This window comes from Xyrauchen texanus, chromosome 18, assembly GCF_025860055.1.
Source record: "Xyrauchen texanus isolate HMW12.3.18 chromosome 18, RBS_HiC_50CHRs, whole genome shotgun sequence".
In the NCBI taxonomy this organism is placed as follows: Eukaryota; Metazoa; Chordata; class Actinopteri; order Cypriniformes; family Catostomidae; genus Xyrauchen; species Xyrauchen texanus.
This window is the reverse complement of record NC_068293.1, coordinates 31,575,669-31,589,300: the sequence shown is the minus strand read 5'-3', so window position 1 is coordinate 31,589,300 and position 13,632 is coordinate 31,575,669. Positions and strand designations below refer to the sequence as shown.

The window sequence follows — 13,632 nt, the reverse complement described above, 5'->3', positions numbered from 1 at the left end:
CATTCATAACCTGGGCATAGGAGCAAAAGCAATGACATGTTTCTCTAGAGGTGGAGTTTATGTGCCCAGCTCATCTCAGTTTGGAGTGTGCGTTGGAAGAGACGCACTTAAACTTTACATGGAGACTTACTTTAATGATCAAAGCACGGAATGTTCCGCCTCTTCAAACTGCAACGACGGACAAAGGTATGACCATAACTTTCATTATCTATATGATGAAGTGGTGTTATTTATAAGATTCATCTTGGCGGGACGCTCGCTATTGGCAATGGTCCACAACACCTGTGCGTCAAGTGATGTGTGCGTCATTGTCATTCATATAAACATTTACAGAAGTAAAAAGCACTTTAGACAGTGCACTTTAAAAATGTTCAGAATGAAAATGTTATTAAACTATATTTAATTTTTAACTTATTTTCGAGCAATTTTATGGAATAATTTGGATTTTCCATTAAATCATCCAATAATATCTAAAAACAAGTCTTTAAATGTGTCTGTAGGGTTGACCGATATGGATTTGAGAGGACAGAGGATTTCAACTATGAATCCTATGAGAAGCTGATGTCCGAGTATGTAGGAGTGCTCACTAGAAGGTCGAAAAAGTGGTCTAAACTTGTGCAGGGCACTGTCAAAGTGGAGAAGAATTTAAGAGGTGGGCGAGTTTGTATGCACATGTGCATGCACTCAACTTTTTTTATGATACATTTTTCTATTTGGCGATGGAACAAATCTATATACAGGTTTGTGCAAATAAATTGACTCAAAAGTGGGTGGGTAAAAAACACACACACAACAAACAAAACTAAGTAGATACACACATTAACAGTCCCTATCATACATTTATGAGAAACCTCGCCTCAATTAAGTTCTTGCACATTAAACACAATCTTGAGCAATGCAACATAGAAAGCCCCAGTGGGGAAATGTATGTACATGTTTCCCCTTTTGCATAGCTGTCTTCTGGTTTTGCAGTGAAACGATATGTGAGGAAGGGGGTGCCATGTGAACATCGCACTCAGATCTGGATGGCAGCTAGTGGAGCTCAGGACCAGCTGAATAGGAATCCTGGCTACTATCATTCTCTATTAAAGGCTCAGCATGACCCTGAGATAGAAGAGGTTATACGTGCTGGTATGGTATTTCTACTGCAGATGAGTCATCGAATCATATTTTAATTTAAAGACTGATCATATTTTTTTTTTCTTTTCAGATATGCACAGAACCTTCCCTGACAACATTCAGTTCCGTGACTCCTCCCAGCCATGTTTACAAAAAGCCCTGTTTAATGTACTTCTGGCATATGCACACCACAATAAGGATGTTGGTTACTGTCAGGTACAACACTGGTTTGACACATGCCCATTTGTAGGTTTGGACACTAATGTGTCACATTAATCCATGATTGAACTTCCCACTGTAGCCGGGAATCTACTAAAACTATTGTAGTACAAGGATCTTAGTGAAATGTCAAATATAATGAGGGAGGAAGTATAACACTGCTGTAATTTCGGATTGTTTATCCTGTCAATATTATGACTAAACCTGCTGTACCTGTCTGCATGATCACATCAGCACTGAAATGTATATCCCACATGCATTCCTTGTTGACTTTTAGGGAATGAACTTCATAGCTGGATACCTCCTCATCATCACTAAAGATGAGGAGAAATCTTTCTGGTTAATGGATGCTTTACTTGGCAGGATCTTACCAGGTCAGTCTCTTTTACCCACTAATATGTTGAAAATAAAGCATCATCTATCACTACAATAGGCAAAACACAAACACATTTTATTAATTCACACAACTGACACAGAAAAGCAAACTATATATTCACAGAAAATTTGTTATGCATTTATCCCTTATATTAATGACCGCCCCATCACCTAAAATACTAGAGGCAAAATGAAATTTGAGTGCCCAATACGTATCACATAAAACTCTGAACCCTCAACCAAAATTCTTGGATCTTAACACACTGCAAAAAAACATGGGTTTGTGTCCCCTTCTTCTGATTGGCATCGCCAGCAGGTGGGTGTATCTTTAAGACCAAGCCTATACAATCTAGAGGGGGTCCAATAGAATCAATGTAAAATCTTAAATTGCAAAAGGCACACCCTTGCCTCTCTAGATGTAGACTTGATGTATTTTAGAATCCTAGCCCACACTCCCCCCTCCAATACCAAGTTTAAATCCTTCTCCCATAATATCTTGAGAGAAGATGAAGCTCTGTCCCCAGACTCTGAAATAGCAGGGAGTAATACACTGATGCCTCATGACCTCTTCCAAAAGCAGTTATCACCAATCAATATCCATCACTCTAGGGGGTTGTATACTACTCCCAGAAATATTACATAGCAGGTGGCACATCTGTAAATACCTAAAGAATTGAGACCTGGGAATCCCAAAATGTTGAACCATATTTTCAAAGGATCTCAACACTCCACTCTCATATAGGTCACCGAGCGTAATAACCTCCCTCACAATCAACTCTGTCCAGCAGAAAGGGGACTTATTAATACATAACTTTGGGTTCAGCCATATGCTCGAAGCAACATTTGAATAAATTTCAGAATTAAACACTCTGGACACTTTCGTCCATACCACGTGCAAATGCGTAGACTAATAATAAAATATAATCTGCATAAAGCAAAAGCTTATGTGCCACACCTCCAGGCATCACCACTGGAAAAATCATCCTCCTTTCTTATCGCAGCTGCTAATGGTTCCAGGGCAAGACAGAACAATAATGGTGAAAGAGGGCAACTTTGTATTATATCTGTATTTCAATCGGGTCAATTCTCGGAGGCCATTATACGACATCCGGTGCTTCAGCTCTGCACTTTTAATATTCCCTTACAATTCCACAAGTTTTTGCGCTTCAGATTTTTTGGTGAATGTGGCATACTATATGATCCGGCCCTTAAGAACCACCTTAAGTGCCTCCCAAGCCACACCCACAGAGGATCTGAGGACCAGTTGGTCTCCATATAGACTATAGATATGATTTCAGCCTTTAGCATTTGTTGGATATCAGGATTTTGCAAAGGGAATACATTAAAGGGGTCATGACATGGGTTTTTTTATTGTATTATTATGTTCCCTTAGGTGCAATTATAGTATTAATATATTTTTTTTTAAGAAAAACTTTTAAAATCTAGTGATTTATGACCTTTTCCCACCCTGTTTCTCATCCTCTGATTCAAACAGTCTGTTTTGGGGGCGTTTTCCATTTAAGACTTCAGTGTTAACGCCCACTGTTATGATTGGCTAACGTCAGTGCCTATGTATCAATTATTGACGCCCCCAGCCAGAACAATATGCAAGTAAACTAAGTAAAAACACTGTGATTATTCATAATGAATGAAATTGCGCTTTAAAAAGTAGTTTAAAGTTTAAAATAGATTACTTACAGTTTGCGTCGTCGTTGTTCCCAGAATAGTCGGCACGGACTTATCTTTGAGCAACAGTTTTCTGGCAAAGCCAGCATCATATTGAGATTTGTTCTCAAAACAGTCATCCTTAAAATGTACAGAACAAACGCTTAAGTTAACACTGCCGTGACTGGGACGTCCGCAAAAATAAACTGCATCCATTTTTCCCTGACGTCTGGATCTTTCGGCAGCTTATTCAGAGGTTTTGTTTGACCACAGCCAGGAACAGCACATCTGTGTGGCATCGTAATTTTCCTGTGCACAAGTAGTCTCTGTCAGAGCTCGCTGTCCATCGACTGAACACTTGTGAGGCGCACGCAATACGAAATGAGCGTAGTTGTCTTGCGCTTAAAGCGTAGTTATCTTGTGCTGGAGGCGGTCATATGCAAACGCTGGTACGTCACTTCTAACCATCACGTCACTTCTAACCATGAATCCAGAACGAGCTGTATTTTGAGCTTGATTAAATAAATGATTCGTTTAGAATGGGGAGGACGTCTTAAAATATTAAACTTGCAGGACGTTTTAATGATACAAAGACCTCTTATATACCAAAAGATCAAGGCAAATTTGGTTTCTCATGTCATGACCCCTTTAAAGTGCAGATGAAATGAGGGACTCTATTCTAGTTTAAAGCTTATGGACTGATGAAAAAAAATGATAGTCCCTACCAGATGGGTTCAAAAATCTCCTAATATCTGTCCATCAAAAGATTAAAGTCTCCTCCCAATATTATATAATGAGGGGTGCCAATGGCTTGCAACATCCCTTCAAGAGCTATAAAAAAATCCCTGATCATCAGCGTTAGGTGCATAAATATTATAAATATATATCCTTGAATTTCAGCTAAAACAATAATCACTTTTCCTAATTTATCTTTACTCTGTTGGAGACATTTTAATTGTAGATATTATTTATCAGCATAATGGCTATCAGCACTGTATAAAAAAAAATGCCCACCCCATATCTTTCCAGATTTTTCAGCTTCCTGTGGAGAAAGATGAATTTCTTGTAACACTATATCATATTTCTTACGCTTAAGAAGAGAAATAACATTCCTTCTTTTTATGCGGTGCCCCCAACCATTCACATTCCATGTGGAGGGTGACAATCCACTCATATTAGCATTTGACATTAATAGATTGTGTGTCAAAAACAAGATAATAAAGACCACATTCCAACATAAGTGCAACAATCAAAACCCGAATATCCCCCAGAACCAAACAAACAGAAAAAATAAAAAAAGTGCTCATTAATCCCATGCACAACAGCGCCAACTGGCATCCATCCCTCTAAACTCAAACAGTTCATGCATGCCTACGAGAACCCCAAAACAACTTTGCAAACAAATGACTTAATCACTCCAATGTCTTTGCAAGAAGTACTCTACAAAACAAACCCCAGACAACAGGAGAAAGAAGCACAAAGAGCATGTAGATTCTTCCATAAAACTGTCCCGAAGTTGTGCTACTCTACAAAATAAACTTTAGCCTCTAGGCGAACCGGCACACAAAAAAAAGCGTGCAGAATCTTCAAACAGTCAAGTGAATGTTCAGAGAGACTGTCCAATCCTCTGCAACACGAGTACAACGAGATGACTTGCTCACTCCATTGACTTTATGAAGGACATCACTTGCTGTGGGCATGTGAATATTTTACTGCCATCCTTAACATCTATTCTCAATTTGGCCAGGAATATCAGTGCAAAAGCAAACTTCTGTTGATGTAAAATTTCTTGCATTCCTTTCTTTAATCGATCACGCATCTCTCATTGAATTTGCAATGTCTGGGAACAAGAAAATGCTGTGGTTCTTCCAAAAAAGCCTTCCTTTACTCCTCACCTTGCGTAACAGAAGATCTTTATTGGATGATCTCAGAAATTTGGCCAGACTTGAACGGGGCCTGTCTCCCTCTTCAGATCGACAAGCAGAACCCTTGTGAGCTTGCTCGATTTCCAGCTTATGGCCTGCTATGTCGAGCAGATTCGAAAAGAGCCCATCCAGGTATTTCACCGTATCCTGTCCCTCTGCTCACTCAGATTCCAACGATACAGAAGTTATTCCGCCGGCTACGGTTCTCCATGTCCTCCAACTTCTCCCAGACACGCTACAAATCCATCTTGGTAGCTTGCGGATTAGCAGATAGTTCCCTCTCCGATGACTCAAGGTAATTGTAACCACATCAGAGAACTTCGCCTCCATGGCAGTGATCGATCGATGTATCACAGCAAGATCCTCCAAGTCAGCAACATCCTTCGTCAACATTGCCATCATGTTTATTATCTCTCGCCGCATTTGCCACACCTCTCCGACTAAATCGATTCCCAGGCTTGCTGCCTGCTCGGGGGCGTCAGCTTACGCACGTAAGTGTCTTTTATTGTCTCCAGAGCCAGAGGATTTTGAATTCTTTGACATATTGTCCTCCCAGAACAGTTATCGAATCTCACCGGTTTATAACATAAAAAGTATTAAAACTAGCAAAGTGCGCAAAGCTCACCATTCACACGTCCGATCCTCGACTGGCATCAAGTGATTTTTAAAATTGACATGAAATCAAATGGATCCTTCTTGCTTTTTGAATATCCTGGTTTGCTTGAACAGTCTGACAGAGCAACTTGTATCAATCAATAGCATGAGTTTGGGCTGCGACAACCTGTTTGCACAAACAATAGAGAAAATTGGGAGTGTTTGGGAAACCTCTTTGAATACAGTCAAGAACATAGCTTTGAAAGGCACTGTTTCGATTCCCATCACTTGCTGGTGGTGTTTCAGGAGGGTAATAGTCCCCCACAATCAATTGCAAACTTGCATTGAGGTCTGGCTCCATTCTGGTATGAAACGCCCACTTTTCATGATGCAATCAATTCCCGATTAATAAAATCAAGTCTCAGCCAACACTTTTTTTCTTGTTGAATATTGTGGTTCACTTTGGAAATAACTCGCATTACGGAAGTAAAACGGGTTTTGAATGCTGTTTCATGTTGACTAAGAATTTATAGAAAAAGGTTCATATCTTCCATCCGCAATGAAGGGGATTTTATTTTTAAATGTAAATTCTATACTAAAATTCAAGTTCTTTTGTTTTTTTTATATTGAGACTATTACACGACAACTATGATGGGGCTTAAGACAGAACAAGAGGTGCTTGGGGAGCTTGTCAGGATGAAGGTTCCTGCTGTATGGCAGGCTATGAATCGGCACAATGTAATGTGGACCCTGGTGGTCTCACGCTGGTTCATCTGCCTTTACATTGACATCCTTCCTGTAGAGGTGAGGACAAAAACAAAGGTTGCTTCTGTTTATTGTAAATTTATATAAATGGTAAGTTATTTCACATTGTGAGGGTAAGTGTGGTTTTCTCAGACAGTGCTGAGAATATGGGACTGCCTGTTCTATGAGGGCTCCAAGATCCTGTTCCGTGTGGCTTTGACGTTGATCTGTCACCACCAGGACCTCATCTCGCAGGCACAGAGTCTCCCGGAAATCTGTGAACGTTTCAAACAGATGACCCATGGGGAGTATGTTGAGGACTGCCACACCTTCATGCAGGTAAATTTGTGGCTGTTATGTTAAAAAATTGAACTTGTGAAGCCAATATAAGGGGTTTTAAAAATATTTTATGCCAAGGACCTCCAAATATGGCAATCACCTTGCAATGGAACCTCTCCTATATACAGTTTTGCTATATATTTTTGTAATATTATAACGATAATTTTAATAATTATATTTTATATTATATTTATAGATGTACTAAAGCCAAAATAAATTATTAAAATATTATCTGTAGGGATACACCAATAAATCTGCCAATCAATGACCAAATGAAACCCTTTGGCTATAACGATCTATATGAAGAAAACATTTGTAGTAGAGTGTAATATAAAGACATACCTACCTAAATAAATGAAATCTGAAAGTAAAAGTAAAGCATGTCAAATAGAGTCATAATGTGAATTTATAATGTTCATAATATACTAAATGTGAGTTTTATTGTTTAGAACAGCAACATTTAAATTTTCATTTGTATCTTTTTTATCTTGATTTTCTTTCATTGTGGCTCTCTTAAAATGTTGGCCTGTCATGAAATTATTTATTGTTAGAACAATAATAGCTTTTGTTTTTAAAAACAATTAAGCATAATTCCTAGCAAAACAGTGGTCTGATGACAAAATAAGGTGGGTTAATTGCAAATTATCAGTATCAGCTTATAGTGTTTTGTTAAAATCTGTATTGTATTGGCCAAAATATTCATATTGGTGTATTCCTAATTATCTAGAAAACATTTAGTCTACTTTGTACATAGATACGTTGACTACATATCTTTTTGTACTCCATAATTGTGTGACATTAAATGTATAAACCTGAAGAGAAACAGTTTGATTAAACTAAAATGGCAATAATCTTAAATTCGGTATATATATATTTATTTTACTTTTATGAGCACTTTTTCCTTCTCTGAATTTTTCTATGGACCCCCTAGCCTAAACTGTGCTAAATGTGTGTATGTCTTCTATCCTCAGAAAATCTTTATGGAACCAGGAAGTCTCTCTATGGCTACAATCAATGAACTCCGGGAGATCTGTAGGAATCGCATTGTTACTGGTTAAAAAAATAAAAACTTTGATTCACAATAAAAGATAAACATGGATGTACAGTTTGAGACAGATGTAATAAATCTACATCAGAGTTGAAAATCTATTATTTACAGTGTGGGATAAGGTTAAACTGAATATCAGGATTTCTGTAATTGTTTAGAAAAAGTTGAAAATTAGTTGTAGATTAAACAGCTTTTTATTGACATGCTCTCTGGAATGCGTTCCTGAAAACAATGCCATTTCTCTACCTTAATGCCCTGTTGATTATATAAGAAATGTTAACTAAATAAAAATGTTATACTTTAAACCAGTTGCAACGCAGCTCATTTTCTTGTCTTTTATTAAAAAATGTAGACTTGCATTCCCTTAAAACAATATGAACATTATAGCAGTCAAAAGGCAACACTTCAATATCCACATCAACTCCAATCATGCAGTCAGTCCATATGAAGGGCCAAGAGAAAGGAGAGAGATTTATCCACCATATACAGTACCACACAACTGTATATGTACAGGCAGATTAAGTACATATTTCATTCAGTGCTCGCTTAGTGTTTGTAACAGTTAACCATTTTATCTGGAGTCTATAATAGTCTAACCCTACTTCAAGATATTGTTGTGTTAGTGTTAATCATACCCTTCTCCATTCAAGTAGTGCAAAACCATAATGTTCCCTCACTCTAACAGTTTTCCCTTTTAATGCTTCTGAATGATTGCAAATCCCATGAATGCTAAATAGAAGCAAGCAGGCTAAAACATTTTCACTGATATGTAGAATGAGGGGAAAAGAGAGTTCTTAAGAGGTATTGAATGATATTCTACTCTAAAAAATGAGACATTCCCTTTTAATTATTTAAACTCTTATACCTTATCACACTGCAAACCTAGCTGTGGAATGTCTTGGTACCAAATTAACATCAGACTCAAAATGTATGGTTATGCAAGGCTTTGTTAACAACAGTATATTAGCATCTTCCCCAATTAGGTGAATCTCAAAACATGTACACTATAAGATGAAACCAACACCTCAAATCACAAAATAGTTAAGAGATCAGGTTTGGAAATAAATGTGATAAATAAGTAGTCCCTTTCCACTCATGTAACAAAAACAACGTCAGCAACAATTTCCCTAAATTGTCCTATTTATATAAATAAATGAATGACCTTAAATTTAAGTATATGAGGTACCAAATACAGTATGTTTTCCAAGACCGACATTAAACCAAACAAACCCCAGAGATTTCTCATGGAAAATCAGCTCATGTCCTCTTAATCTGGGTCATGGAAACAATACCAAAGCATGCCTTAGAACCTTGAACACACCTTAGAATTGCCCTGCATATTTAGCAGGTATTTTTTATACTATATTCTCAATTTTTTACATAATACAACAGAAAGTCCAGGAAATGCCGGTCCACCTCAGCAGTGGCAGCGAGAAACCAGCAGAGGGCAGGGCAGGTTAAACTAAGCAGCGATAGTTGTATATGTAGAGTTGTTGAGTCCAGCTTTGAGCAGAAATTAGTGCCACCTACACATCCTGGCTTAAATATTACTTGAGGGGTTTAGATGGTCTGGTAGCCAGCATGACTTCTGTTCCTGCCAATAAGGTAAGCCAGGATCACAATGAGCACTAGAACAGACAAGGCAGCACCCACAATGATGGGAATCAACATGTTGTCCTCATCCAGCTCACACTCCTCGGCTGGAACAGCAACAGATAGAGGACAAATGTTAATTTTCAACTTAATAATTAAAATAAAAAATTAATTTACATTTTAAATGGTTGACAGCAGTTTCTTCTGATTTATGCTTAGTCAACAATTTTTAATAATTAATTTGCCCATGAAGAAATGTTTAATATATTAGGAAGATGGAAATAACAGTACACACAATAGTCCAGCAACCATGGATGCGCATTAACAATCACATTTTCTCAAAAAATACCAAATCAAATCAATACAGTGCATAGAGAATTTGACATTTATTTATAGTGCACATGAATTGTTTTTAATTTGAAGTTGCACTCATGAGCTAATGCAGATCCAACATGAGCAGCAATCTCCTGACAGTTTAAATTGTCTGGATCGCCTGCTTGGATTGTCACAAAGTGACCGTCATGATTTGTGAATCAGAGGAACTTTTCATCCTGATACTGAAATTTTGATTCTGGCTGATGGAATACACGCTTCAAAGGAAGATATTGGATGAGTGCTCGACAGGAAGTAAATGCTGGATTTTCATGAAGTTCGTGAATTACATCTGTTTAAACAAGATATCTGCATATTTGCTGACAGTATATAATAGAAGTTTTATTGATATTTGCCTTTTATCATTAGAGAAGTTAAAAGTGACATGGAACTGTTGAGGAGAGACTGTTAGAATATGAGCTCAGAGGAAGATATACAGTACAAGCGCTCCACAGGATGCTGGATCTGCTCAATATCTGTGAGGTTGGTTTATTACATCTGTTTAAACTAGATATGTGCATATTTGCAGATGGTATGATATTAGTTTTTTTGAAATTTGCCTTTTTATCATTAGACAATACAGTTAAAATTTACAGGGAACTGTTGAGGAGAGACAGGGAGAATGATACAGGCAAGCATTTTAACATTATGAGCTCAAACACACCTGATATGCGGCCCGTTTAAATGAGACTGTGTTACACATCTGTCTATTATTTTAGTAACATGATGGCACGTAACAACAAAATGGACCATGACTGGTCATTTACATGTCTCAGTCACTTCACATGCAAGAAATCGATTCTCAGCGACCTCAAGAAACAAATTGGCCAAACGGGATAATTTATCGGCTAATGCAATGATGAAAAAATTCAGAATATCGGCCACTAATTTCAATAGCAATTTTCCGCATGTTTTTCCTTATTCATAGATTTTACATAAAAAAAATTCAGAGTAAAAACAGCCTTAGTTATTTATAGCTTTTCATTTTACTTTATTCACCTAACCGATTTCCGTTTTGTTCTCTCACTTGTACCTCTTTTGTGCACTGCACTGCACTGAGATCTCGTCAGTGTGCAAAATATGTGCATTAATCAGAATAGCAAATTAAACATTACAGAACTGTAAAAGCAAGCTGCAGTTTAGAAATTGCCGTGCTCATATCCCCATTTTATTGCGATTACATGCGCAGCCCTATTTAGAAGAATTTGCAGAGTGGTAGGAGCTACACACTGCCAGGAACAGCACATGGTATGTGCTGGTTTGACACATTTTCCACACATTGTGAGTACTTCTGGTTAAAAAAAAGAATTCAAGTGACATGACCTATTTAAAAATAAAAGGACAAAACTCAGAAATGGTAAGAGAAAAAAATGACCTGCTCCAAAATCTCCATTGACGCCAAACGGTTGCACTTGCAGCTGGAAGGTGTTGAGAGAGAAATCCTGTGTAACGGTCAGCTTCTGCTCCTTCCGACACATGTAAGAGTGACCCAGAGATCCCCTCAGGTAGTTCAGACTGGTGTTACTCACAAAAATCGGCTCTGGGCAAAGAAAAAGACCTCTCACTCAGCTTTCCAGTGCACATGACTAAAATGTATACAAAACAGGGGTACTTAACACTGACTTACTGGCCATGTCGGGCAAAGCAGCTGACAGCTCCAAACCATTAAGATGATACTTGTTTGATGTGGAATTCTGAAAAAGTAAACAAATCCATTCCATACATGATGATGACATCAGAGGGGTCAGGGGGCAATCAAAGGGGCCATAGTGGGACATTTAAAACTTACCAAAGAGAAGACAAAGCTCAGAGTAAAGTTGTCCTCAGTGAGTGTGAGGTTTGCACTGTCAAGCTCACAGGACCCAGATGATTTAGTCAGGTTTGGACGCAGGTTCAAAACTTCCTGAACAGTCTGAACAGAGAGACAGAAAGGTTTTTATTTAGGCTGCACTTACAAACTATGGCCAAAACTTTTCTAGTCTGAATAATACATAAAACAAAACCCTTTATTTACAGGTAGCAGCTTAAGGCATTTTAATAATGGTAATGCAAATGGTATTTGTAATAGGAACAAAACATGTTAGAGTCCTATTTGGCATTTTAAGTTCATTTAATCTTTACACAACAGGCTGAAAACAAAGAATGGAACAGTAAAATGACTTTTCACACAAAAATAAGAACACAATAGAACACAAAATGAGATATTAAGCAGAATGTTTGGCATATTCTCTTCCAAGTGGAAGAGACTGGTGACCACCAGCAGCTATCAAGCTGGATTACTTTTATGGTACTTTTGTCCTTAAAAAGTACCATAAAAGTAATCCATTTGACCTGTGTGCTACATTTAGAGTCTTCCAAAGCCAACAATACATTTGTGTGTAGGAAAGGGCAAAATGTATGTTGTTATTGAACAGAAGATCTTGCGTTCCACCCTTGAGCACCAGAATTTTCATTTTAATTTCAATTATTTGTATAGCATTTTTTTCAATACATAATGTTTCAAAGCAGCTTTACAGAGAGCAGTGCATTGTAGTATTGTCACAATACCAAAAATAAAGAAAAACTCCAGGAAATCTGTTCAATCATGATGCACTGGTGGTGGTTGAGGAGAACCCCCTGTTCACTGTGTAAAGCACTTTGAGTGTAGTGTCAGAAAAGAACTATATAAATGTAACGTTCATTCATTCATTCATGATTTGTCCTTTGGCACCAGTTCACGCTAAATAAATTTTAAGTGTGCAAGTACCTTTCCATGAGAGCTTGACATAAAGCTTATGTTGAGCTGCAGGCCCATCTGTGCCAAGAGACAGGCAGCGCCGGTGGAATTGGTGACATTGTAGTTGCCCCGCTCAGGTGACCCCGGAGTAGCAGGAGAGGCTGCAGGAGAGCTGGTTTCAGGAGCTGGTTTCAGGAGCGGGCACAGTGGGCGGAGCATCAGTGGTGAAACACTGATGTATAGTTACAGCTGTAATGATGACATAATTAGTTTTTCAAAGAGTATAGCTTAGTACTGAGTTTAGTTTATGCGTAAAATTAGGATGGAAGTCAGAAACAGAAAATATGTGGTAGTTGTTATTTTGTTTTGATTTTTAAGCAGCTTTACAAGTTTTTTACCCAGAGGTAAATAATATAGAACCAGAAAAACATAGAAGCGTATACATGTTTCTTAATCAATAACCACAATCCATAATATACAGTTTTAAATCCAAACTTACCTAACACCAAGCTAAATATTACACCAGCGGGCATGTTTTGTCTGCGGATGGCGGGGATCATATTTCTTGCCAAAGAAAATCAAAACAAACTCGACACAAAAACAGCTGACGGCAGGAAAAACAATCAAGGCACAAACCGTCTAAAACGGGTTCTTGAGTTATATGTCGTTTATGACGCACGCGTATATTTTCCGTTCGAGCAACCGTTGTGCCAATTCTTCATCTGATAAGTGCAGTAGGTCAGATTTGTTTAGTTTCACGAAACCGCAGCAGGAGGCAACGCCAGTGTCATGTGAGCGGCTGGCAACGAAGATCTCTGCGCATGCGCAGTAATATTTTGCTTGATTTTATTAGTATTTTATATATATACTAGTATATAGTATATATACTAATTACTATTACTATTATTATTATTACAGAACAA

The 13,632-nt window shown here is 37.8% G+C and overlaps 1 protein-coding gene and 1 pseudogene across 1 annotated transcript; one reads left to right on the top strand and one right to left on the bottom strand.

The window, feature by feature from the left end:
• Nucleotides 1–97: 97 nt before the first annotated feature.
• Nucleotides 98–8,283, top strand: grtp1b (growth hormone regulated TBC protein 1b). Its single transcript, XM_052148537.1, has 8 exons — nt 98–186; nt 501–652; nt 973–1,131; nt 1,211–1,335; nt 1,616–1,712; nt 6,529–6,701; nt 6,795–6,980; nt 7,952–8,283. The coding sequence occupies exons 1-8, from the start codon at nt 119–121 to the stop codon at nt 8,036–8,038; spliced, it is 1,047 nt and encodes a 348-aa protein (XP_052004497.1). The 5' UTR covers nt 98–118; the 3' UTR covers nt 8,039–8,283.
• Nucleotides 8,284–8,331: 48 nt separating this feature from the next.
• Nucleotides 8,332–13,503, bottom strand: LOC127658956 (lysosome-associated membrane glycoprotein 1-like; annotated as a pseudogene).
• Nucleotides 13,504–13,632: the final 129 nt, after the last annotated feature.

What these genes read in the sequence shown, in the direction of transcription:
- grtp1b (XM_052148537.1), top strand. Translation starts at nt 119, where the DNA reads ATGGAGACTTACTTTAATGATCAAAGCACGGAATGTTCCGCCTCTTCA. An exon ending in AGTGGAGAAGAATTTAAGAG is followed by an intron (nt 653 to 972) that starts GTGGGCGAGTTT and finishes CTGGTTTTGCAG; the next exon opens with TGAAACGATATGTGAGGAAG. An exon ending in AGGATGTTGGTTACTGTCAG is followed by an intron (nt 1,336 to 1,615) that starts GTACAACACTGG and finishes GTTGACTTTTAG; the next exon opens with GGAATGAACTTCATAGCTGG.